General features: G+C 41.5%; 1 protein-coding gene across 6 annotated transcripts in view; it reads right to left on the bottom strand.

Annotated features, from left to right (window-relative positions):
- Nucleotides 1–1803: 1803 nt before the first annotated feature.
- Nucleotides 1804–26912, bottom strand: part of SMAD2 (SMAD family member 2) — a 39229-nt gene continuing 14120 nt past the window's right edge. For 4 of the 6 annotated variants that reach the window (XM_033164840.1, XM_033164841.1, XM_033164842.1 and 1 more), the window contains exons 2-11: nucleotides 24791–25075; nucleotides 13329–13418; nucleotides 12090–12283; nucleotides 9281–9415; nucleotides 7912–7986; nucleotides 6218–6271; nucleotides 3908–4120; nucleotides 3333–3470; nucleotides 3005–3149; nucleotides 1804–2317 (exon numbers count right to left, since the gene is read on the bottom strand). In XM_033164840.1, coding sequence (XP_033020731.1) covers nucleotides 2194–2317; nucleotides 3005–3149; nucleotides 3333–3470; nucleotides 3908–4120; nucleotides 6218–6271; nucleotides 7912–7986; nucleotides 9281–9415; nucleotides 12090–12283; nucleotides 13329–13418; nucleotides 24791–25026 — 1404 coding nt within the window. In that variant the 5' untranslated portion in view covers nucleotides 25027–25075 and the 3' untranslated portion in view covers nucleotides 1804–2193. Of the gene's footprint in view, nucleotides 2318–3004; nucleotides 3150–3332; nucleotides 3471–3907; nucleotides 4121–6217; nucleotides 6272–7911; nucleotides 7987–9280; nucleotides 9416–12089; nucleotides 12284–13328; nucleotides 13419–24790; nucleotides 25076–26912 lie in introns of those variants that run through there. The other 2 variants (XM_033164845.1, XM_033164846.1) reach the window with 2 other exon arrangements.

Below are 26912 nucleotides of genomic sequence, written 5' to 3' on the forward strand. Positions count from 1 at the left end.
CAATCCTGCTACTGCCACAACAACAAGAGAATGACAGACAGCTAGATCACAAGATTGTTAGTAAGATGTATACTTTTCAAGTCAGAATAACCCTGCTATACAGTTTCCCAACCCTTACCCAACCCAGACTTATCTGTAGAATATAATTCAAAATATTTCTTAAAGCAAGGTTCAGATGTAGTGTCCAAGGGTTCTCAATAACATGTACTAGGGAATCTTCTCTTTTTATGGCTGGCCGCAACACCCAGCCTAGGGAGTCTGCAGAAGCAGTGACTTCGGCAAGATCCACTCCTTCTGCAATGGATGCTCATTAAGCAAAGCCATACAATTTTGTTCGGACCAGCCCGGTAAACCTTCAAAGAAATGTTAAGTTTTATGTTCAAACCCTTGTGGAAGTTACATTTCACTGTGTGGGAGAGGGGAAAACTTGTAGGGCAGCCAGATTAAATCTGATTTAGACTTTTATCTTTAAAAATCTACCAGTGAAGCAGGAGATAATTGATGGTGCGGCTGCTCCTACCCATTCCTTTCAATCTGCACCCCCAAAAACTGTTGCCTGGTGTATCTGGAGTCCCCCTACACCTTGGGATGGAGAGGAGCTGGGGTTTGTCTCTCCTGCATTTTAGCAATGGATTTAACAGCAAAGGAGACGAAACTCTGGGTTGCATCCTGGCAACCTTTTTTTGTGTGTGCAAGGGGGTAGAGTTCCACTCCTGCATTTCACATACTCATCTCTGCTGTGTGGATAAGGGAAAGTTCTCACGAAGGGTTTAGAGATACAAAAGGACCAGCAACATCTTACAGCTGCTCGCTTGTCACTACTGAAAAGCAAGGGTGCTGCTTTGAATGTGCACACTCACCAATCTGAAGGAGGTGAACAAGTCTTTCTTGGGAGAAAAATGTGGATTATTCTCAGTCAAAAAAACTTATTTGGCAACAGCTGCATGTGTGCATGCGCTGCAGACAAATCATTTGAGAGTTTGCAACACTCCAGGCAAAGGACTGATGCTGACAGTTAAAGAGATTCCTTGCTTCCATCCAGGTCTTGAACCCCTCCGCTCCCTCCTTGATCCCAGCTAAGCATGATCCCAGTAGCATTTGTTAGCCATGGTCAAGGTGAAGAAGCATTAGCACATTGATGTTGATTCCATGGTAATTAACCATGGCTAACGGCAGGAGAAGGCAGGAATGCATAATCCTCCTTGTGATCTCTTAACCCTAGTCAGAAGACCACACACAGTTACAGTGGCAGTGGCCTGTTGGTGCATCTTCCCAAGAACGACCTCCCGCCATATTTTTGAACTAAGGTGCAAGCTGGACCTCAGGGCCAGCAGCACCCATTGCCGGCAACAGATGCCACTACTTTAGGTGGGCAATTGAAGGATCTATTTTTTTAAAGCATGGTTTGGCCCGGGGGAGGTGGGCGTGGGGGCAAGGAGTGAAAGGTTGGACGTGGCATTGCCTATTTCAGGCCCACTAAGCATACTCAACATGCAAGATTTCAAGAGATGGAACCCAAGAATCGCTCCCACTCCAAAGAGGGGTTTTAAAGGTGACAGCTAGTACACTTGGAAAAGGTTGGGGTGGGGGTGGGGGGGTGGGAGAGAGATTTTCTGCATAAAGTCTGTTATAGGGCAGCGGAAAGCCTGCATATATATTTATATATAAAAATATAAAAAAATATAGATAAGCAAGAACTTGGGCTTTTTACGAGATGGCTGCCTAAGTCAAAGAGCTCCGCACATCTATCAATGGGAATTTAAACTCAGGACAGCAGAATGGTGTCAAAATTGGGTGGGGTGGGGTGGGGGGGGGTCCCATGATACATTAACTGAACCACTCATGTTATTGGTAAACCTTTAGGACACTCAATTTATATATACCCAATAAAAAACACCATTAAAGTATTTAATATGTCCCTCCCTCCTTCGGCAGAAGGCGTTTCTATACACTAACTTTTCATCTAGAGCATCAGAGTATAGGAAACAAAACCCACAAGGTGCTTAGAAACTGATGAGACCCTCAAGTGCTTTTCTGTCTCTCTTTCTCTCTCTCTCTCTCTCTCTCTGAACTTTTTGGATAGGAAACAGTTCATGGAGACCACACACGAGTTACTACGACAGACGAGCTGTTAATATTTAAGTCTGTTGCTTGGACTTCGCATTTCAAGCGCGCTAGTGGAGACAAGGAGCATTACGACATGCTGGAGCAGCGCACTGAGGGAGAGCCCATCTGAGTCAATACTTTGTCCAGCCACTGTAAAGGCCCGTTCAGGTGAAGCTCGATCCAACATGGAGTGCTTGTTACCGTCTGCCGCCTGAAGAAGGGAGAAAGAGTTGGGGGATGAAATACACTGTGAAGCCAGCATACAAGCCAAGGGCTTAGGCAAACTAAGGCCTGGGGACCGGATCCGGCCCAATCGCTTTCTAAATCCGGCCCGCGGATGGTCCGGGAATCAGCGTGTTTTTACATGAGTAGAATGTGTGCTTTTATTTAAAATGCATCTCTGGGTTATTTGTGGGGCATAGGAATTCATTCATTATTATTATTTTTTCAAAATATAGTCCAGCCCCCCACAAGGTCTAAGGGACAGTGGACCGGCCCCCTGCTGATAAAGTTTGCTGACCCCTGGTTAGAGTCCCCGCTTAACAATCAGCTTGCAGGGCCACATTTAAGACCACAAGGGACAAAGACCCAGTGCCTCAAACCCCCCCCCCCGGCAGCTGACCCCAATAGCAAGTCCTGTCACCAATTTGGGGCTGGGCGATATCTGGTTTTCAACACTGCGATATATCACCAGAATGGTTTTAGCTATAGGAAAGATGGCATACAAACAAAATGAGGGCAATGATTTTATTTATTAAATTTCTATTTCACCCTTCATCTGAAGATGACAATATGATGATACCGATTTGCTTAATTTGTAAAAGGGAACGTCAGGCCTACATTAACATCCCTGCTGCAGGATGGTTCTACTAAAAAGGAGAGGAATGCCACTCTGTACCTGTATTCAGCGCCCCATCCTTTAACAAAACTCATCCTTATGGTGCACATTCGGGTTAGTTGATACACTGCTTCAAAGCCCTGATTTACAGACTGAGCCAAAAGAGCAGCAAATTCCTGGTTATTAAAGATCTTTAGGTTGCAGCCTACAAAAAAAACAAAAACGGTAAAAGGATGAATGATCGGTACCACTACATTACACACGTTTAAGTGATTCAATCCCCAACTTTTTTCAAAACGTCTTTTCCTTAGGCATCACAGCAAGGCAAATAAATACATTTCAATACACTGAAATGATGGCTGATCTCTGCTGGTTATACACCTCTTACCTGGCGGGATTTTGCACACGGTTGCAGGATGCCAGCCGTATCTCTGATTACAATTGGGGCTCTGAACAAAGATTGCGCTATCGCTTAGGCACTCAGCAAAAACCTCTCCACCAATGTAATACAGGCGCACTCCCCTTCCTAAAAAAAAGAAAAAAAAGGACATTAAACGAACAGAAGCAGCTAAAATTTGCCAGATCCAACATACTGGCAAGTGCAAACAGTCTTGTTTAGCCAAGCTATGATTACATATTTTCTGGGTGCTTGTTCTCTTCCAGTAAGCACCTGCTACTCTGCTGCTTAGTTAGTTTTGTTTTACTGCCTGTTGCTCATTCTTCATATATTTTAATATATATCATTAGCAGATCTGAGGGCCCCCAATATGCAGCAATATAAACATACCGTTCAGCTACTGTTCAAATGACCTACTGTGCTGTCATTACTTAGATGAAGAAATAACGAACTGTTCAGTTTAAAAAGAAGAATGCAATAGAAGGAACTGTTTTTTTCAGCAGATCAAGGGAAGAAGGCTAGATGAAGCAGGAGAGCAGCTGGAATACGTGGCGATAAGTACATACCTATGTGCCGTCTTGTCATTTCCACAGTGGCATTTCTATTAACATTGGAGAGCAAGCCTAGGCAGAATCTTTCAGAGTTTGATGGATCCGTAAAGCCATCTACAGTAAGTGAAGGCTGTGACGCATGGAAGGTTTCTCCCACCCTCTGATTTAATTCATAATATGCTATAGAACACCAAAAAGCAGGCTCTGAGTAGGTAACTGGCTGCAGATCTGGAAGGGAAAAAGGAAGAATTATTGTGGTTAACATGTATTAATGCTGCACTATCATTTGGCAACAGTAAACTAGTCAAGGCTATACTCCCCAAATCCTCCTCTAGTTGTGCTCCTTAAACAAGGCTATTCCCTTGACTTCTGTTAGACTGCTCAAAGAATTCTTAGCTGCACATTGTGTTTGATGCAGTTTCCTTCACTGAAGTAAATAAACATTTAATTATTGTTTGAGCAGAAAAGACGTAATCTACTTTCTTCAAAACCTCTGCATTTCCTCTCTTTCATCTTGTGCGACAGATCCAACAAGTTTAACATATTTTTAATGCTAATTTACAGGTCTCCAAAACCTCTAGTTCTCTCCAAGTTGCCTCAACACACTGTGTGTGTACAATCTCACACACACCGGCATGCATGTCTGGAATTGCTTGATTTGTCCAAATGCTCCACATCCAGAACATCTTGTACTAAACAACACATGCTTCGTGACATACTGTCAACCACCTCTACGTTTCCCATGATCAAAAGAAGGAAGCAATTACATTATGTACTGTGGAACCTAACACAGCAATATTCAAGTTTAAAGGTGCCCAAAACACAGAGTCAACCCTCAGAAAATATTACTAGAAGATACAGAATTAACTAGATATCAGTTCAGCAGTGTCTAGTTTTCAGGAGATTCTAAGGGAAATCTTAATCATAGGTCAAAGAATTGACCCCGGGGGTCATCTAGTCCAACCCTCTGCAATACAGGAATCTCAACTAAAGCATCCAAGACAGATGGCCATCCAATCTCTGCTTTAAAAACTCCAAGGAAGGAGAGTGCACTACCTTTTGTGGGAGTCTGCTTCACAAACAGCTCTTACAGGACAATATGCTATAACTGTAACCACAAAGTATGTTCCTTTAATAGATCAACTGCCAGCCAAAATTGACTGTCAACACATATTTCTTTGCTCCTCCCCAAACCATTCCACATTGCCAACTAGGACAAAAAATTAAATCAGGCAATTCTTCCCTTTCCATTTATGCCAAATAGTCTGCCTGACTATTTCTATTAAAAAGTGGCCGACTACTGCACAGTCCAGTAACCTCTCACAAGGGTTGCAGTAACAGAACAATATGCTTTTTAAAAAAATGACACCCCAGAGATACAGAAAGGGATTTTTTTTTGGGGGGGGGAGTCAATGTAGCAGAGTGGCCAAGTGTCCAAACTATGAACAACAAAAGTCCCGGGTCAAATCTCCCCCCCCCATCTTGCTCACCCCATCAGGAAAGGCCCTCTAAGCCTCAGTTTTGCCATATAGGATGCAGCTGACATTACAAATCTACCTTGGAGGACTTTTCAAAGGACTGTGGAGGAAGAGTACAAAACAGCTGCAACACAAAAAAGCACTATTCTAATGCTTTGAATACTGTAGTTACTTTAGGCTGCAAGTACAGTGGTGCCCCGCTAGACGAAAATAATTCGTTCTGCGAATTTTTTCGTCTAGCGGTTTTTTTGTCTAGCGAAGCGGCAATGCAAACTGCGGTTTTCGCTAGATGAAAAAAAAAATTTCCCCGTCTTGCGAGGCAGCCCCATAGACAAATTCGTCTTGCGGGGCAGCCTTCCGCTAGACAAATGCCTTTGTCTAGCAAGTTTTTCGTCTAGCGAGGCATTCGTCTAGCGGGGCACCACTGTATGTGTCCAGAAGATATTCCATATACAGTGGTACCTCGGGTTAAGAGCACAATACCCAGTGTGTCTACTCAGCAGGTTACAAAAAAGCCACACAAACAACATTGTTCAAGCATAGAATACACCTTGATTAAAAAACACAAGACAGCAATGCCATTAAACTATAGGTGCCCATACTTAAAACATGACACAGGAGAGGTGCTTAAAATAAAATAGACTGTCCCTGCTAATCCCCGCACCCCAATAAACCACTTCTCCCCACACTCCACAAGTTAATTCCACCTGCAATGGATTCTAATATAATCAACCGATGCCTCCTGCCACGGAGTCCTTCTTGGATAGTTACCTTTCCCTAAACAGGGGCTCGTTTCAAATGCAAGCACATTTACCTCATTTATTATAGAGAAGTGTTTACAACTTACCCAGGCTGTGATTGACAGGAGAGAGTGTACTGGGAGACAGCTCTGCTGGAGATCCTGAGGAATTAATCAAAAAATGTTAGTTCACAACAAAAATTCACTTTAGTAATTAGGACTGAGTGCAGGGGGCCATGTTTCCCCACATGATAACATCACATTTGGAGGCTGTGCTGCCGGCAGCAGTTTTGAGGTCCTGGGACCAGTTTTCACTAGCACAATCCCATGTTAGATTTACTCTGAATATGTTACAATATTGCTACTGTTCAGCAAAAGTCTACTTTGGAAAAGGAGCCAAATGCAAGCTTTTTTCTAACTTAACAGATGCCAGTAACCTCATGCCATACGCACAGCGAATATTGTCCCTGTATTACAAAGACTGGGAAATACCCATGTTTGCAGCCTGGGACGGAGCATCTGCCATAACTGAATGGGAGCAGAAACTCAACCGTTTCCTCGGCTAACTTCGTTCGGCTTACTACTTAAGCCTACCCCTATCAGGAGTAGCAAAACAAAACAAAAACCCAAGGTTATGGGATCAGGGTGGGGGGAGACAGACACACACACACACACACACACACACACACCATACACATAACACCATCAAACAAGCTGATAACCTGTGCTTTCGCCACTACATAAATGCTCCGCAAAGGGGGAAAAAAACTTTGCAAGGTTAGTCCTACGACAAGCACTGCTCTTTGATCTGCACACAATACAACTCATGCCTCTTGACACATTTCAAGACTTCCAAGCAATGGCCCACATTCAGCGCAGAGTATCTTTGCAGACATTTATCTCCGCAACACTTCAACCTCTCACCAACCACAGCGTCCCCATTCTGACCCTGGGCACTGAAGGCCACGTTGCCCCTTGATTACATGAAATAACCCAGGCACAGCATTAAGAGGATTTGGACTAAACTCAAATGCTTGCCTAGCCACTTGCAGAAAATAAAGTGTCTGGTTTAGACACAACAACTGCTTGTTGGACTAGGGCTAGTTCACAGTTTAAAACGGATTGCCCCCCCCTTCTTTGCTGCATCCAAACTTGGCAAAGTGGGGGTACCAAAAGCCAGGCTTGTTCCTAGTTTGTACTTGTAACAACCGGGGTTTTTATATCAGAGCTGGGCCCCAAGACCTGCCTCTTTCCTGCTGTGATGAAGTGTGCAGCTGCCTCACTCCCTTCTTTTCTTAATAGAGCTACTGGTTCTATAGCGAGAAGCCTGCGTATGTTACACTGATCCCACTTCTCGCCTTCAAGCATATCTTGGGGCTGAAAAGAGGCAGTGCAGTGTGGTAAATCTCATTTACCAACCAGTTACTGCCAAAGCTTCACACCTTTAGAGGGAAGGGGATCTTGAGACATGGATCCATGCTTTTGTTAACCTGGATTAACTACAAGGGGCACAACTCAAGACAACCCATGAAGGCAACTTGGAAGCTGCTAGTGAGAAATGTACCTATCAGCTGATACAATTGGAAGTGGAATTATATTCCAAGGAGTGCACAGCCCGTCAGCCTGAATTAAGGCTGAACCCCATGTTGAGACACAATCAGATTTCATTTTGTTAATGTAAGCCACCTTCAACTGTGGGAAGGTGGCACAGAAATGTTTTAATAAATCTTCATCAGTACAAAGGGAGGTTTGCTAAGCCCCCTTACATATTCAAAGTCTTCAGTAATAATTAAGACCAATACCTGTATCCATGCTTTGGTTCAACTGCTGGTCACTGGTTTCTCCATCTTCACTGATATAGCCGGGCGGTGGTGTTTCTACCAAAAGTACAATCAATGAGCCATTAAATGAAAGGGTTCTCCCAGTGTCATGTACAACCTGAACACGTTAAAGCTTTTGCGTTTGCAGAATTAAAGAATGCACACAGGCCTTATTTTATAAACTGAAGTGGATCTCATTATGTCACTGTCTATGTTACATGGGGAAAGAGGAATAAAACCCACCAGCTATCTGCCATTTTCCCTGCTCTCTACGCTACATGCCCCTCTACACTGTGGATGGATTGATTTCTAGCACAGTTGATTGAAAAACAGGCCAAGCAAGGTGCACCACAAACAGGGCTAGATTATAACCAGTCCGAAGCAAGCCAAATACCAGCTGACATGCCAATGGGCTCTAGTCTTCCAGGGAGAAAACAGAAACACCCCACAGCCTCCCTCCTCCCTTGGGAACAGGTACTGTAGTATATGAAGTATATGACAACCTACATAGCTTTAAAAAAAAAGATGTTAAGAAAAATGAATCAATGTGTATCCAATCATATCTAAAGCATACGGGATCTGTTTCCATAGTGTAGATCTGCTTGCCACAACACTGCAGGTGGCTTATACATAAAATATAAGAGACTAGAACAATCACAAAGCCAAATCAATGTAGGGCATGGGTAGGTAAACTAAGGCCTGGGGGGCGGATCCGGCCCAATCGCCTTCTAAATCCGGCCTGCGGATGGTCTGGGAAGCTGGAATGTGTCCTTTTATTTAAAATGCATCTCTGGGTTATTTGTGGAGCATCCCACAGCCAAGAGAGCGAGCAAGGGTCAATCTGCAGATCTTAAAGGACAAGAGGGCTTCTATGTAAGAGGTACTCTCAAATATAACCTGGACTCAGCCTATACAGATTGGAACCTATAAAGCCACCTTGAATTAGGCTTTGAAGAACAGAACAAGGAAGCAGAATTTAGTACATGTTTACTGCCTACACATTAAAATCTACTAGAAGCCAGAGTGGACTGTGCCTCTTATCCCAAATCCAGGATGTCAACAGATGATCAAATGTTAAGAGTCAAGTCCATTCCCAACAACCCATTGATGCCAAACTCAATTGTGCATTGGGTGGGCTTTCAATTCTGATAAAGATTCTGTTGAAAGCTGGACAGGCTTCTAAAGAGTCAGAGATGCTACCACCAGCACAGCCGCTGCAAAGAAGCTCAAATCCTGGGGTGCCCTACCCTCCTATCTGCATTATTTGCTTTTTCTTTGGTTGCTATACTTGAAATTAGTCCTTCAGGTGGCAGGAGGCCACTCGTTGCACCATTTGCTTTCACATAAATACCTGGTATGTAATTGCTCTGTGGTTCAATTCCTGCAGGAAAGTTAGTGTTTTCGGGAATGGAATGAGTATAGTCATCAAGTTGTGGAAGTTCAGTCAGAATCTCTGTATGTCGTGGTACGAGGACAGGAGGCAGAACTGTGGGAGGAGAAATAAATTCCCAAAAATGTTAAGAGACTGCTTAGATTTGCTATAGATTAGTGCAGACACTAAGTTGCACTAACAGTGCAGTTCTATGGATGTTTACTTGGAAATAACTCCCACTTTGGGACTTACTTCAACAGACAACCACATAATAGCACAGCTACTGACTTGGGTAAGTAGGTCTTACTGAAAGGTAATGCATTGGATTGCAGCCTCAGGGTGTTAGGTAATACTGATTTCAATTAGTTATAATGACCAAGTACTAAATGATCAGTTTTGTTTCAAGAAAAAAGACAAGATAACTATTAGGTAGGAGAGAGGCCACAAGTGTCCAGTATGGACAACATGCCAAGTGACATCTCCCTTGGAATCAAGCAGGATGTATTTATTTTTTAATTCATTTTATTTAATAAATTTTATGAGCAACTTTTGAAAACAAAACCTAGTTAAAACCATGCTCAAGGTGGTTTACAACATGAAAAAACACATAATTACAAAGGTAACAAAAGTAGTCATAAACAATAAACATAAAAAATTCACAACCAAATTAAACAATTTTGACATAAATTGTGGTAAGCTCTAAAATAAGGGTACAAAAATCAGTATCAAAAAGAGCAACAAACCGCCCCCCAGCAAACAATGCCCCAACCGAAAAGGCTGTTCAGAAGCCTCAGCTTTTGTAGCTGGAGTCAATCAGGGCCCCATCCTTCCAGGCCAGGTGGGGAAAAGCCGTCAAAAAGCCATTTCCTTAAATAATAAAAAAAAGACCTGGGTTCAAATCCCCTATTCAATCAGGAAGCTCCTTGGAGGTGACCACCAAGCCCCTGCATTCTGCACCAGCTGAAGCTTCTAGTCTTCAAAATGTAGCCCAAGACAGAGGAGTCTCCAGCTGTCCAGACAGGATTTAAGCAGCACTGTATCTAGATAGGCTGATTGGCTCAGTGCCTGAGGGCCCCAGTCCTGCAACTCACCACCTGGTCCAGGGCAGGGCCTGATGGGCTCTATAAAGGACTGCTGCTGCTGGGCAGAGAGGACTCAGTTTTGTTTTGTTTTTGTTTAAATTGCTGTTATTTTTTACTTATGTCATTTTAAAAACAAAATAAAATAAAAAATTCTTTCCAGTGGCACCTTAGAGACCAACTGAGTTTGTTCTTGGTATGAGCTTTCGTGTGCATGCACACTTCTTCAGATACACTGAAATACGAAAGCTCATACCAAGAACAAACTTAGTTGGTCTCTAAGGTGCTACTGGAAAGAATTTTTTATTTTATTTTGTTTTGACTATGGCAGACCAACACGGCTACCCACCTGTAACTGGAATTATGTCATTTTAAACTGTGATATTAATGCTGTATTCTTAGTTTTAGATTTTGATTAATGTGGAAATTGTTTTCCATTTGGTTGTGTATTTTTTTGATGTGGTTTATTGATTGTTTATGACTTTTGTAATTATGTAAATCTTGTCATGTTGCAAGCCGCCTTGAGCATTGTTTTTAACTGTGGAAAGGTGGCATACAAATAAAAATGAAATGAAATTGCTAGCTGCGACCCTAAGTTCATAAAAGTCACTACTAGTCAACAACAAACGTGCTTCCAACCCCCCAAACTATGAACCTGACCTTTAAGAGAGAAAGCAACCCCATCCACAACAGATATACGAAGAGTCTTTGGCTCAGCCTTCATCTCTTGGTTCTTGGTTCCCTAGGTGCTTTCTCAAGCAGAAAAGTTTAAGATGGGCAGTGCCATTTATTTCCCCTTCCTCCATGGAGTTTTGGATATCATGGGCATTCCCTGTTTTTAGTCATAACCACTTTGTGAAGTAGGTTTAAGACTGGAAGGCAGAGGCTGGCCCAAGGCCAACCAATGAGTTTTACAGTCAACATCTGAACCATGGTTTTCTCAGCTTTGTCCAACATTCTGTTAGAGAACATAAATCCAACTAGGGCAACCAGGGTGCAAATCCCAACTCAGCAACAAAGGTCACTGGGCTGCCTTGAGCCAGACATCATTTCCCAGCACATGGCTGGGTTGTGAAGATAAAGCAGGAGTGGAGACGCATCATTCTAAGCTCCCTGTACAAATGCCAGTAAAAAAATTGTAAACGCATGCAGCTCTTTTTGGTACTGATGCCTGAACTTTTACTGGTGGAAGCCACAAGGGAGACGCACTCCAGGTAGTAGCTGCTCACCAATGGAGTCCACTCCCCGGATATAAAAGAAAGGTTAAGCATACAAGTCAGCTTAGTGGCTATGACTAAAAAAAGTAGGGAGGGAGGGAGCCTTTAAGCTGTATGTGCATTTGTTGAACTTATGTTAAAAAGTCCTGTGTTTTGCTCCGAGTCTCTGCAACTGAGCAGACAACAAATAGTTTTGAAAGAGACGCTCTGCTGCCCTAGCTGCAAGCATTTATGTTAACATTTTGCAATTCCAAACTATTATGGGAAGTGCCAAACACGTGCATTCAATACAACAACAATGCCTTTCAACATTTAAGCACCATTGTCCCGATTAAATTTTGGATTAGCTCTCACTCAAGCTCTTGGAATTCCAAAACAATAACATGGACTCCTTTCACTTCAGCTTTGCACACACTGTTAGTAAGATCCTTAGTAAAAGCAGCCAGGGGCAGCAGAGAACGATACGCCAACAGCAGATTGCCATCTTCCTACCTGGAGTCTCCACTCTCTGGTAATGGTAAGGGTTTACGCACACTTCGTCCTTTTTAAGATTAAAAGCATATTCACAGTTTTCAATTGCCTTAAGTTCGTGGTGACTGTGAAGGTCAGGCCAGCGCCACAAACGGCAGTAAATAACATGGGGCAATCCTTTACGGTGGGATACTTGCAGGCGGCCATCAAGAGACCTAAAGGGAGGAAAAGTATTCCAGAACATTTAGGGAAGTTCTCAGGAAGCACATATAAGCCAAGATATTCTGTATCATTAGGCATATACAGCACCTCTCATTGCCGCCGCCCCTTTAAACCAGAGAGCCAACAAAAGACATTCATGATGTTCTCAGGTAAGAGGTAGTGTTATCGTTAAAGCATACACTACTATTATTGGCACTTGAAATCAAGGAGTCCCTGGGTGACAGGGTGCACTGGTGACAACTACTGCACATCTAAGCAAACAGTACATTACACCTAAGCCTGCTCACCATGAATACTATGCTACACTTTGGTTGGCGCTGCTCCTTGCTTTAAGCACATCTCTGTCATACAAGACTGCGCGTAAGGTAACAGCAGTCAGATCTCCAAGCAATCCACATCACTTGCCAACCTGAAGCTTGCGTTCGGCATACATCGGGCTTGCTTGTGGTTTCATGGTCAGTTCCTCGCATCCCTTGCTGCTACCAGTTGAAAAGTTTTGCTAGTTTTAAGATAAGACTGCCTAGGCCTACACAAATGCAGATGGTTTATGACTCATGGGATGGGAAAGACAAACCTCAATACACAATGCGAGTAAGGGTGACATGGAAAAAAAACCATCAAAAACCTAAACAAGCTGCTCACTCCCCAAGTTGTGTCCCCCCCACCTTCCATAGGTCTCTGAATGCACATACCTGATCAGCTACCCCCACGCCCCGCCAAAAAAATTCCCAGTGTGCAATCTGTTTTAAACACACACACACTTGCCCCCAAGTCTTATTAAACAAGTACAGACCATATGGTTGCATCCTCCACCCCAAGTTTTCCCCTTTTCAGAACGGCACTGATGTGGAGAGAGGTTTTTTTTCTTTTCCAAAATTAGAATTTCATTGGTTAAAACATCAGCTGAGAACACTTAAGGCAAAACCAGTTTTTTTAAAAAATGCTTTGCTGACTAGGAAGCATTTCCACTAGACAAGACCCTTGAAAGCCAACCCTCCCACAAGATCTCTACAATGAGACACAGGGCAGAATATTCACCTGGTTTGTTCAGAGAAGCTGTATAGGCCTGTGGTATCCCACTGATCTATCGTGTTTGGTGTACTCAGTCCCCAAATTTCAGAGCAAGTGCTGTGTATAAAATTGAAAAAAAACAAAAACAAAAAAGTTGATGTGAATATGGAAGCATGGTTATTCAAACTACCATGATGTAAAGACATGGGGGGGAATGTACAGAAAGCTTCCTTTCACATAGAAGATGCAGCTTTTCTTAAGCCTCAAATGTTGTATATTCTATATGAAGGAGGCCAATAAAATGGAACATGTGATTCAAGGTAAAATGATGTTTCCAAAAAGGTGAACAAGTTCGCTGGGTTTAAGCAAACAGCATAATTTTAATATACCTTAAAACAGGCAAAACCTCCTCAACGTGGCAGTACACAATAGTATCTTCTAGCTTTAGGGAGTATATTTGCAAGCATATGAAAAGTCACAGACTAAGCCATGTCAGTATGATGGTAGATTTCCACAAGTTGTTAACACAGCAATCAGGAACCACAAGAACGATGTAGATCTATTACTAGCTTGAATGTGCAGGCTTTTTTTCTGTGTAGTGGAAAGGCCTTATGACAATCCTCTCCCATTTTCTTCAGTGCCATATAAGAAAAAGGATACGTCCAATGTTATGCTGTTGCAAAGTACACATTTATGCAGGCTGAAATCCAACAGGAGAAGTTCAAACAGCTCAACTTAAGGTACAAGAAATGCCATTTATTAACTCAAAAAACCTTTAAGTTGCCAAACTAAGATGGCAGTCATTTCACAAGACACAAAAGATTTAATAGACGTCCCAGCAACCAATGTCATCAATATGGGTACAATATTACAACAAACCTGATTTATACCAGTGACAGAATGCCTACATGGAATATCACTGACTATTTATTCTATACCTTTTTGTATTCTTCAGGAACCAGCCGCTGCACTTTGCTTTCCACCTACTGGAAGAGTTCTCAGTTATGCACCTTACTCTCTGGCAATACTGCCCTATTTCTGGATGGCCAAATGTCACAAGTCAAAAGAAGCAAGTCAATTTACACGCTTAGCGGTATAAACTTCGTTTGCTTAGAATTTCCTTCACTCTAGCGGTTACCCAACAGTGACTGGTCAACACACCCCTTTTTTGATTTTCTCAATTCACTTTCCAAGTACAGTACAATGAATAAATAACCTCTTTGAATGTATTTGAATGTGTCACCCAGAGAACCTTAACTGCGGTTCTCTGGGTGACACAGTTTAAAATGGATGCACAGTCATAAAACATAATTATGGCACAGCACTGAAATCCATCAGAACCACAACACAGGAGATACTAAATATCAATAAAAGATGCTAGCACTATATTAAAATAACTTTTTTGTAAACTAGAGGATTTTTGTTTGTTTTTTTACCATCAAGCTGCCTATTAATTTTGCTACATAAATAAATAAATAACCAATTAAAACACTAAAAACCTTTAGTGAATAAAAGGAATTGTCTAGCACCAAAAAGACATTAATGTAGGTGCCAGGCAAGCCTTTCTAAGGAGTGTGTTCCAAAACTGAGAGATGGGAGGGCACTGCTGAGAAAGCCTTCTCTGTAGCTTTCTGCACTTTAGAATAAGGAAGAACTTGGAGCAGTGCCTCTGCAGATGTTAGAGGTCAGATAGAGATTTATGGGGGGAAATGTGGTATCGAGGTTCTGAGCCCAAATGTATGTGTGCTATATAACACCACTAGCCCGATTTGCTAGTGTCAGTCTTCTGCAGCTAAAATGCAGAAGAATGAAAAACTTCCACAATTCTTTCCTGACTGGTCAATCAACATGCAATTCTAACCAGCAAGTGGTCTTCAAAATACGCACATGTCTTGAAAATATCAAGTCCATTTCTGGTCTTACTTCCCATCACACACCAATGGCTCAGGATGCTGGAAGTATCAGACATTTTTTTTTCTTAGAGAGACCTCAATTAGCTGGAAACAGAGCCAATTCCCACGCATGGTTTTTCTTCCAGCCACCACTGCATGTGAAAAGATAACCCAGTACTTGACCTATGAAGGTTTTGCAGCAAAGATCTAGCAACTGGAAACTGCTCCTGCTCATAAATTGTAATTGCACAAGTGTTACGGATGTTTCATTTGAGATTTTCCTCATGTGTTCAACAGATATAAATAACCCTGATCAACACTCGTTTATCGCAAATTAAAGATATCCTAAGTGGTGCAGAGGTCAGGGGTCCCTTTACCTTTAAGTGGTGCAGAACAATTAACCATAGTTGAGGAACCAGGACTAGGCCACAGAGGATTGCATATTCCCCCATGGAAGTTCCCACCAAGTGCTGCTTGGTGCTATGCATATACCATTCACAAACTGAATAAAAAGGGGTGCTAAACTCCAATGAAGAACCTGTTAAAGGAGGCAAGAAGGGAAAATTTCATACAGCCAAGTAACCCAAGCAGCAGCTTCTGCCCCTCCATAATTCCTAAATTATGGCTGAATTCTAGATGGCATTGGCTCACCCTAGTATTGACAGCAGCCTCAAATGACCTTTTAAAATTTATAAAAATCATCTTTTAGCTATCACTAGGACCTATAGCTGTTCAATTCACCAGGTTCCAAGGAGGTCCCACAAAACAGTCCCGTGTGTGTGTGTGTGTGTGTGTGTGGTTTTGTCTGTTGCTCACATGCCTAATCTATACCCTTGCAGTCCCAGGGTGTGGGCTGAAGGCCCATGGAAAAACCAATTTGTTGAAGCTAAGGAATTCTGGATTTAGTTAGTGCCTGGATATGCGACGACCAGGGAACAGCACGCAGATCACCACTGGTTCCATGACAGAAGAAAGGAATAATACAGATGTAAGAAAATTAAATATTTAAGCATAGCAATTGACTCCAACCTCATTGAAGCCCCATGGAAATAAAATGAGGCTGTTGCACTTTATTCCTGCATTTCATTCATTTCCTGTATTTCATTAAGTTAACTTTCTGGGAAAGTCTTGTACGCAGACCACAAGGACACTTCTGAAAAACAGTCTCTGAAGTATCTCAAGCCCAAAAGACCATTTTCTCCCTTTGGAAGAAGCTTCCAAAGCAGCTTTTCGTTTGGCACGCACAGTTTTAGAGGAATGGTTTTGGAAATTAGTACCTGCTAAGGTTGACCAGAACTTCCTATTGACTCAGTAACAGTTTTTAGAAAGCCCCTCACCCAGTTAAAAGAAAACTTAGCAAAAGTTCCAGATGCCAAAAATCACTATATGTTTTTGCTATTCTGACGCTACCTGGCTAACTGAAAATTTATAAGTTCAAGTAATAAAAATTCATTGCCAAAACAACAACTTAGCCCAAACATTTGTGTTTCATAAGTACAGTATTTACTAAAAGCTCTCATAATGCTGGTAACCTGAATCGGAAATACTATTTTTAGAAAAGACAAGGCATATTCTCCGAGAGTAGGCTGATTTTGAAAAGCTTGTTTATATATACATCCATACGATGAAAGGTCCAAATATGTAATCTAATATTGGGGGGGTTTCTATATGTGCACTTAAGTAAGCCTTTAAATAGCCAGATATCTCGGCTTCAAATGGTTTCCAGAATCTCCTGGCTCCACTGCGTTGGGAGGAAGACGAAAGTTGAGTGGTCAAAGGCAGTGTTTCCTTCTACCATAAAACTTTGGGGGAAATGTCTCAGGAAACGAAACACAAATTCAGTTGTGATCCTATGCTTCAGATTCTAGTAGGAGCACACAAAGGCCCTAATGATGGAGGATGGAACATGTTTCAGTTCTACTCATAATGCTTGGAAAGCAAAGCTGGAAAGTCTATTACATATACATCTGAGGTCACTAGACAGAATGGGTTAACTCCCAGGGCAGTAACTGTGGTAAATGTTTAAGCATCAGAGGAAAAGCAGCAAAAATGAGGGCACTCCTTTAAACATGACAGGACTATTACACCTTCCACGTGTGCCATCTGAATTTGAGAATGCTAATTATAAGGAGCTGTTTTCAAGAGCCTGCAGTAAATGGGAACTACTTTTAAAGTTCACTGCTCTTGAAGCATTGACAGAGCTGCCACGAAACAAATCCTTTGACAGTGATTGCTTTAGCAAGTTTCTTAGGAGTGTAAAGGTAAAGGGACCCCTGACCGTTAGGTCCAGTCATGGACGAATCTGGGGTTGTGGCGCTCATCTCGCTTTACTGGCCGAAGGAGTCGGTGTACAGCTTCCAGGTCATGTGCCCAGCATGACTAAGCCGCTTCTGGCAAACCAGAGCAGCGCACGGAAACGCCGTTTACCTTCCTGCCGGAGCGGTACCTATTTATCTGCTTGCACTTTGACGTGCTTTCGAACTGCTAGGTTGGCAGGAGCTGGGACCGAGCAATGGGAGCTCACCCAGTCGCAGGGATTCGAACCACCAACCTTCTGATCGGCAAGCCCTAGGCTCTGTGGTTTAACCCACAGCACCACCCATCTCTCTTAGGCGCGTACAGAGGTGATAATAAGGTGCACAACTGCTACATTTTGTGCAGACAAAAGATGTTTTTAAGCAGAATTTGACAAGCTGCAATCATGAGCATCTGATTGTGCGCTAGTTTTTCACATCTGCCTCCTTTTAAGATATGCAACGCAACTCTCGGAAACCGCCAGATAAAGTTTGGGCAGTTGCTACTGCCTGGTTAGAACTAGCCTCCTTTCCCGCTGGTGAAGAACAGGAAGTAGTAAGCATAAGAAATTCACTGTTCTAGGAGCCTCATTCATCACTTCCCAGAAAACCAAGGGAGATTTGCATGGGGTGGAACAAGCAGGATATGTGCTTAACCCTTCTCACACCATTTTTCTCCACTTGATGTGGCAAATATGAAGCAGCTGTGGGATTGCAGAGGCAAGCATCTTTTTTCCTTGCTGTACACTGAAGCAGCAGCAACAGGTTTCCATACCTGTGTTCCACAAAAAAACTGGAGACCTAAAACAAAAGATAGGAACAGAAGTATATGCATCCCTCCCTATCTTAGCCCAAACAGGCCCTGTGGTATTTCAAGACTAACATTTATTGTAGAATGAGCCACAACAGCGAGAATGAGACTGGAAGTCTTGTGTGGTCTCCTTTATTAGAATTCCCAGTCTACCAATGTGTTTTACATTTACCACCCTGAGTGTGCATACTCAGAATTTATTAATTAAGACATAACTCATCTATGTTAAGTGACCTTCAGTAAACACTCTTGTTTAGACGCAAGAAATACTTTTCCACGATCAGACCTAAGCCCGCTTAGTCCAGCATTCATAGAATTGTAGAGTTGGAAGGGAACCTGAGGATAATCTAGTCTACTTCATCATATGAAAGTTTCAGAATGTCTGCTCATACAGAAATGGTTCCGGATGAGGGAGAGGGATTAACTATTAAGATTATTATTATTTATTAAATTTGTATACTACCTTTCATCCAAAGATCACAGGGCGGTTCCCAACATAAAAATACAAAATGAGAACGCAAAATGCATAATAAAACAAGAACAAACCAATAACCCCCCCCCCCACAAACACATTTGAATGTTAACAGAATGTTAATCAGTCCCTAAAAGTAGATCCATTACCAAAGTGGAATTAAAGCCAACTGCATTTGTATCTCACCTTTCCTCCAAAGAGATTGAAGGAGCAAACTATGATTTTCTCCCTCCATGTTATCCTCACAAGGACACTGTGAAGTTATGTCAGGAGATAAGGACTGGCCCAGGCTCACACAGTGGACTTCATGGCCAAATGGGGGTTTGAGCCTGTGTCTCCTCGATCTTACTCCAACACTACACCACACTGGTGTTCAGCACACTAAACCATTACTGGTTGTCGCTCTGCTTAACGAACACCTACTTCAAATGGGATACTACAAACTTAGTCTACTCAGGGGTAAGAATTGCTAAATCTCTACTCCAAATGTCCCTCGTATAAAGCATCTACAACAAATTATGCATAGAAGAACAATGAAGGGCAAGAGAACATCACGAAGTAATTAGAGAGACCCACCTTTTGTGACTATCCAGAAACCATGCTGTAAACTACTAGCCAGATAAAGAGTCAAGAGTAGCTCTGCACTCAGCCTTCACTTTCATTCATTCATTCAATTTGCATGCCTTACTACCCAGTAATCCACTTCCGCATTTCTCAAACTAGTAACCTGTGTGGTTACTGAAGGTGCTTTCCCTGGGTATGGTACATCATAAAAAGACAGTATTTTTATGTACCAACATAACACTATACACCTAAAGTGATAAAGTACCTAATATCACCTTACTAAATAAAGAAGATCGTGGCTATCACAATTTAACACCATTTTAGTTGCTTTTAGGGCTGCAACATTTAATCCATTGGTTATGTTAACCCACTTTAGCACAAATGTGGAAGCTCCAAGTTGCTCTTTAGTGGTTCTTTTTGCCACTGTGCCATAGTTTGTCCAATGGTTTACAGATTTATCCATGACAGCTAACTCTTGACTAAGTTCTGACAACGTACTAAGACAAACTATGCTTTAGCTCAGTGCAGTGCAACAAAAAAAGACCAGTCGCAAGCTCCTCTCCAGAAGCCCACACATTTGGTTATGGTTTAGTTTAGCATTGCAAAAGGGGTGGGGGGGGGTAGGGCTTCACTTCCTTCCATGACTGTCAGTCTGCATGGGTGAGTCGTGTCAGAGGCTCACTGGAAAGCAGCCAGGACATCTTAGGATACCTCTTTTCCTGGACAGGAGTGCTTTCTGGCGATCTAAAGCAATTACTTTATAAGAGAAAGCAGAGAGCATCCAGTTTACCAGTCTGTCACTAGAGGCCGAGATAGCTTGCTTTTCTTTGTGAAACCGCACTTATACCTACACACACAAACACACTCACACACACACACAGCATGAACCAAATTGATTCACAAATGAGAAGGGGAAATTTCCTTCGACTCTGGTGCAAATGCACCCAAGACCCCAATAGCTTTATGAAGTTTATTCAAAGTTTATTATTTGCAGTGTTCGAAACTCCCATTGTTCTAGGCAATTTTGCAACAGGGAATTTCATTAGCGCGAGCAGTTTCTGAGCTCTGCGTGCAGTACTGTGCCTAAGATTTCAGATTAAAGCTGCAGAGTGGAAGGAAAGAAGGAACTTTGTCTGCCTCCCCACTTCCCCACTCTCTGAAGACTGGAGAACAGGCTCTCTTAAGAATACAGGTGAAACTCGAAAAATTAGAATATTGTGGAAAGGTTCATTTCTTTCAGTAATTCAACTTAAAAGGTGAAACTAATATATGAGATAGACTCATGACATGCAAAGCGAGATATGTCAAGCCTTTATTTGTTATAATTGTGATATTATGGCGCACAGCTGATGAAAACCCCAAAGTTGAAATTGTTAATTTGGGGTTCTCGCTTTGCATGTCATGAGTCTATGCATTGCATGTCATCTCGCTTTGCATGTCATGAGTCTATCTCATATATTAAACTCCAGTAGCTAATGAAAACTATTTCTTACATAAATGGACTTTTCCACGATATTCTAATTTTTCGAGTTTCACCTGTATTAGGGGGGTGGGCAGGGGAAGGACTGAATCATGTGAAAAATGGACATAACATTTTGGCTGCAGTTCATTCATTTTCAGCTTTGTATTCTTATCGAAAAGGGACGCCTAGACATTACGTTGTTGCACTCATCACCTAGGTTTAAGGTGCTATTTAGCTCCTAGCTTTCATATCTCAGTTTCTTGCACTGATTATTTAGAGCGGCCAGTGGGAGATGCCGAAGCAAAACTGTTAAGAAATGGGGATGAGAGTTTGGAAATATTTAATGCATTTCTAAAAGCAAATTTAGACCAGACTGTAACAAAAAACATATCCAGACATAAATTAAAAGGAAATCAAATTAAGTTAAAAAAGGATTGCCAAATATAAAGGAATTTCAGATGAACAATGAAAGAATATTTTTTGCAGCAGGGTGTTAATGTAAAAGAAAAATTCTACATGGTTTTGTACAGCTGACATTACTCCTCAAAAGAAGATAAACTGAAGTCAGTAGTACCTGTGGAAAATTTGCATCGCTTTTCCTTTTCCTTCACACATGGAGTTATATAAACACTATACCTGGAAGAAGTCTGTAGCTCAGACAAGATGATTTGATACTCTATACTACCAACCTTTTATATACTTTACTTGGGCATTTTAAAGATGTGAACATCTGGAGTTAGTAAGAAACCTCCTAACAGCAACGAAGATAATTATACCTTCTAAGTGGAGACCATATAGTGGCATACAGCCTCAGTGGTTAAGTTAACAACTTTTGTTCATCTGAACAACTCTGGATACCAATTCTTTATATGAAAATATAATACTGATAACTGGTGTGAAATATTGTTAAGATCCAGATTAACAATCTCTCTCTATAAATATATGCATATAGTTACTATGTTTGACTGTTATATATTATGAATTTATTATGGTATAGTTTAATTTGTTTTGTATATCTATAATTCATTAAAAATCAAGATTCGCTGGCTCAGCTATGAAGTCAAGGTTATTTTACTTAGGATCTATGATGGTCAGTTCAAGCAATTAGTTCAGAGTACAGTTTGGCAGGGGACATGGGTGGCACTGTGGGTTAAACCACAGAGCCTAGGGCTTGCTGATCAGAAGGTCGGCGGTTCAAATCCGCGTGATTGGGTGAGCTCCCATTGTTTGGTCCTGCCAACCTAGCAGTTCGAAAGCACGTCAAAGTGCAAGTAAATAAATAGAGACCGCTCCGACGGGAAGGTAAACGGTGTTTCCGTGCGCTGCTCTGGTTCACCAGAAGCGGCTTATTCATGTCGGCCACATGACCCGGAAGCTGTACGCCAGCTCCCTCAGCCAGTAATGCGAGATGAGCGCCGCAACCCCAGAGTCGGACACGACTGGACCTAATGGTCAGTGGTCCCTTTACCTTTAGAGTTTGGCAGAATCTGAGCTGTTGATGCAGCATCCTATATTATCTGATCTTTCCCCTTTAAATTTAAATGCAGTTATTTTAAAACATTTTTTTCTGTTCTTCATAGGCTCTGGATAGGGGTTTCCGTTCAAGTTGAAAGTGAAAGGGAGGGGATGACAATTTGCAAGAACTCTGGAAACAGTTTTCCAATAAACAGCTTGAACCTTCAGGAGATAAATAAGCAACTTTGCATTTTATCTTCACTGAGCAACAGCATATGACTTGTTTGTGACCAAGTTTGAAACCCTTGGTTTGTTTTCCATGTTAGACTGAAGTTCTGCAATTGGCTTGATGTGAACCAGATGACTGATTGCTAATTATGTACCATAAATGTGTCTTTTAAATTTAGAAATGGAAAACCAAGGGTAAGATTAATTAAATTTCCAACTGGAGCTACCAAATGATCCACTACTGTCAACAGGAGTGCAATACATGGAAGAAGGTGACACAGAGAAACTCTATAGAAGCAAGCAAATGAGCCAGCAGCTTTATTGACTTTGTGATGTTTGGGTTACTTGCTTGCAATGGAATTAGACTAAGATCTCAAGCATAGAGCTGTCAAACATATGGTCCAAGGACCGAATCCAGTTTGTTCTACACCATGGACTTTGGAGACCTTGCCAACTCTAATTTTAAATAAGCAAGATCACTCCCATATGTTAAATTGGGAGTCTTAAGACCACATAAAAATGAAAGCTCAAAGAACATGCCACCCTACAGGATTATATTAGTCTTTTGAAAACGGAGTTGGTGGTTATTATTGTACTTGTCTACATTCAGAACAAAAGAACTGATTAGGGATAGGCATAGGCAAACTCGGCCCTCCAGATGTTTTGGGAGTACAATTCCCATCATCCCTGACTACTGGCCCTGTTAGCTAGGGATGATGAGAGTTGTAGTCCCAAAACATCTGGTGGGCAGAGTTTGCCTATGCCTGGGCTAGTGTCTCTTCAAGGAAGAGACCTTACCACCTGTAGTGGCCAACAAACCTGTACATAAATTATTACTATTGAAAAGCTACTTATGGCAAGATGTTGTAACATCCCATGGCATGGAATTCCATAAACTAGGATGTTTTAAAGTTAATTTCTATGTCACTCATCATGATTTTGCCATACTCCAGTATCATCCACTCCACTTATTTATAAAAATGTAAAGGTTAAAATTATTACAGTATTTAAATAATTTGTCCAGTAAATAACAGTTGTAATAAATCACATCAAAATGCAAAATACTGTGCATCTGGATTTAACAATCTTATGAGCACCTGTGCCTACTGAACCCCCTAAAGTATTTAAATCCTGAGTGGGTCTCTAGAAGAGGAATACACCGTCTGATATACAGGCAATCCTCGTTTTGCATGGGTTATGTTCCGGACCCCCATGCGTGTTGGGTAGGGCCCGAGTAAAGCGTTCCACTCTTTTAGTGACATTTTCAGGTTCAGTGCTGTGTGCACATGCACAAGCACACATCAATCGGACGCGCATTAATCAGTCATTGCCTGCACATTTACCCCTCAACCATGAAGAATACTTGCCACTTGTTTCTTTATTTCTAACTTTATAACAAAAAGGGCACCAATGTTTCCAAAGAGCTTTTTATATATCCAGTAACATCGTATCAATGAATTAATCTTGCCTACATTTTTAAACAGCCATAGATAATTTGTAATATCAAAGAAGAAACAATTCCTTTGCAGAATCAATGGTGCCTCTTCCTCAGTAATACCTGATAAATATAAAGATGAACAATTCTCTAAACAAAGTTGTATACCAATTTACTCAATCTGGGCTAACACAGTTCCTTCTCTCCTACTTTCTTTCTACTACCAGCTTCTATAACTGCCTTTTATAATGGACTTTGCATTCTAACAATGCTAGCACCTAAGTTATACTTATGACCGTCGATTACTGTGAGCGTAACTTTAAAATGTGTGAAGTCATGAAGGAATCCGATCCTGGTGGATACCTGTGCTGCAAAGAATACTTTCCACTTCACCATACATGAAGCCTTCCTTTCTTATGCTGAGAGCACCAGAAGGATGTTCCAGAAATCCAAACAGAGGACAAGCAGACATTCTGGAACCGAAACAGACAAACTAAGACCCATTCATATCGTGAACACGTGGTTTTATACCGCTGAAGCAAGACCAGTGCATAAAACTGTAGGATGACATTTACACATGGCTAGTGAACTGAAGTGTTGACCAAGGAAAGAGTCAGTTAATATGTCTTTCTAGGAATACACATATCAGTAGAGCAAGAAATCTAGGTAATACAACTTAACTATCCCAGATACTTCGTAATACATTTTAAAACAAAATGTAGTTAGCTTAAAATACAAGCAAAATAAGGAAAGGAAACCCATGTAAATAGGTATTCGTGCCATTAAATACCTTGCTGAAGGACTTTTTATTTAGTTTAAGACTTAAATTGCTGTTTGCTTTGGCACTGAATTGTTTCCGATCTATAGAGTTCTTACCTTGGTATTGTAACACATTTTGTGTTGCAGTTTTGAGTGGTGATTGCTTTTTCAAGCTCATCCAGTTGTCCTGTCTTCTTGAGCTTCTTCACCAAACTTTTCACTGCTTTCTCACACCATTTTTCTTCCTGGCCATTCTGCTCGCCCCCGCCAGCACCTCCTGAACCAGTGGCAGACTTCTTCCATCCCAACAGTCTCTTCACAACAGGTGGAGTAAACGGTAATATAGACGACATGGCCCAGATGTGGCTCAACTTATGCAATGGTTTAGCTGCCCTTTAGAACCTATGGAAAGAAAAAATCTATTAGAAGGTTTAAAGAAGAACACTGCCTAATCTTTCATCTAACCTCAATGTTCTGACTACCATACTTCTCTTTTAAGAATGAGCACCCACATTCCCATTTGCACCTAATTGCTGAGGCTTAACTTCAACTGAAACCAGAAGGATATGCAAGAGAGCCCTATGCATGCTTTAGTCTACGCAATTCTGACTTACTCCACAGTAAATGGGCATAGAACTGTAGCATTAATTAGACATAACTCACCATTCACTTGTGCCTAGAAAATGTATGTATGATTTGCTACAATTCACCAATCCTTGTAAACAAGTTCCCAAGCAACATCCTATGCATCACTGCAAGCAACAGATTTAAGCAGAAATAAATAAAATACTTTTCCTGAATTTCATCTTATCACGTCTATTTTGCAACTAGGGGAGACAGATTTTTCCTTTGAATTGGTGTTAAAAATACCAGAATGGTATGGCAAGGGTGTCTTCTGGTCATTCCAATACATGTTGGGAAGTTCTTTTTATACATTTTAAATAAATTCTAAAACTCAAGAGTAACGGGAAAAGGTTGCACATATCTGTGTCAAGGCCAGCTACAAGAGTGCTGAATCTGTGTATAAATGCTTTGTCGTAGCGCAATGTGCTAGTCACTCTCAGCAAAGTCCATTATCAGAGTCTCTGTATTCATTTTACTGATTGCAAAGCTCAATCAATGAGGATAAGTCTGAAAACAAGTTTCTGGTTTTCATGACTGCAGTCACATTTGATTATGTGCAATCTTTGCAAACGGTTGCAGTGTCAAGACACCACAAGCTTCTACACCTTCCTCACACATTTCCCCTGTTCAGAGTTTATTAGTTGTTTGTCAAAAAAATTCAGGAGAAACCTCAGCTATTGGATTCAAATAGAGCATGGAGATCTGGCTTATTCACACAAAAATAGAATGCATAATTCAGTCCCGAGGACTAAGGTTTAATTAACTGCAGAATATGAACTCTGCTGTATAGCACTGAGAATTATGCAATTGCTCATCTTTCTTTACCACTCCTTTGGCAAGCATGGCAATTCCATTTCCTCCTCCTCTTGAAATGGGGGGGGGGGCTTGCAGGGGGGGGGCGGGTTGCATCTATGTCTCCCAAGCTCAGTGTAAGGAGAAGTACAAGATTACACCTCTCCCACAATGCATGTGAGGTGGAGGGTCATCATGACCATGTTTGGACTCCCTAATAGGTCAGACCAGACTTTGTGAATGTCTGATCTGTGGCGACATCTCTATTCTTCCTGCCACTGGGGTCCAGCACGTCCACTCTAATGGATTGCAGAAAACATCTGTATCATGAAACCTCATCACCCAAAACTATGAGTGAGTAAACAAACAAACAAACAAACAAACAAACAAACCCCTGTGTTAAAAGTATGACTCAGCAAAATCGAAAGCAACACGATGGCCAGAAACAATTACAGTATAGAAAACTTTATGGAATAATGCAAAACATCAAAACTATCAAACTGAAGTCTCTGAAAGTCCTTGAATAAGTCACGGTGCCAGACTTTACCCAGCGGAGATCAAGCTTGTAAAGCTTTGTATAATCGGCAAACGTCCAATTCTGAAGTCCAACTCTGTAATCACAGTGACTACATAATCGCATGAGCACTGTTCCAGAATATTTTTCATTCTCATGTACGTATATTACATCAATTCAAAAAAAGATTGGTTACTGAAGAAATTACACATCTTTCTACAGCAGAGTTCAGTTGGACATGCATTATTTTTTGCATTATTCCATAAAGTTTTCTATACTGTAATTGTTTCTGGCTATCGTGTTGCTTTT

This window comes from Lacerta agilis, chromosome 11, assembly GCF_009819535.1.
Source record: "Lacerta agilis isolate rLacAgi1 chromosome 11, rLacAgi1.pri, whole genome shotgun sequence".
Lineage (NCBI taxonomy): Eukaryota > Metazoa > Chordata > Lepidosauria > Squamata > Lacertidae > Lacerta > Lacerta agilis.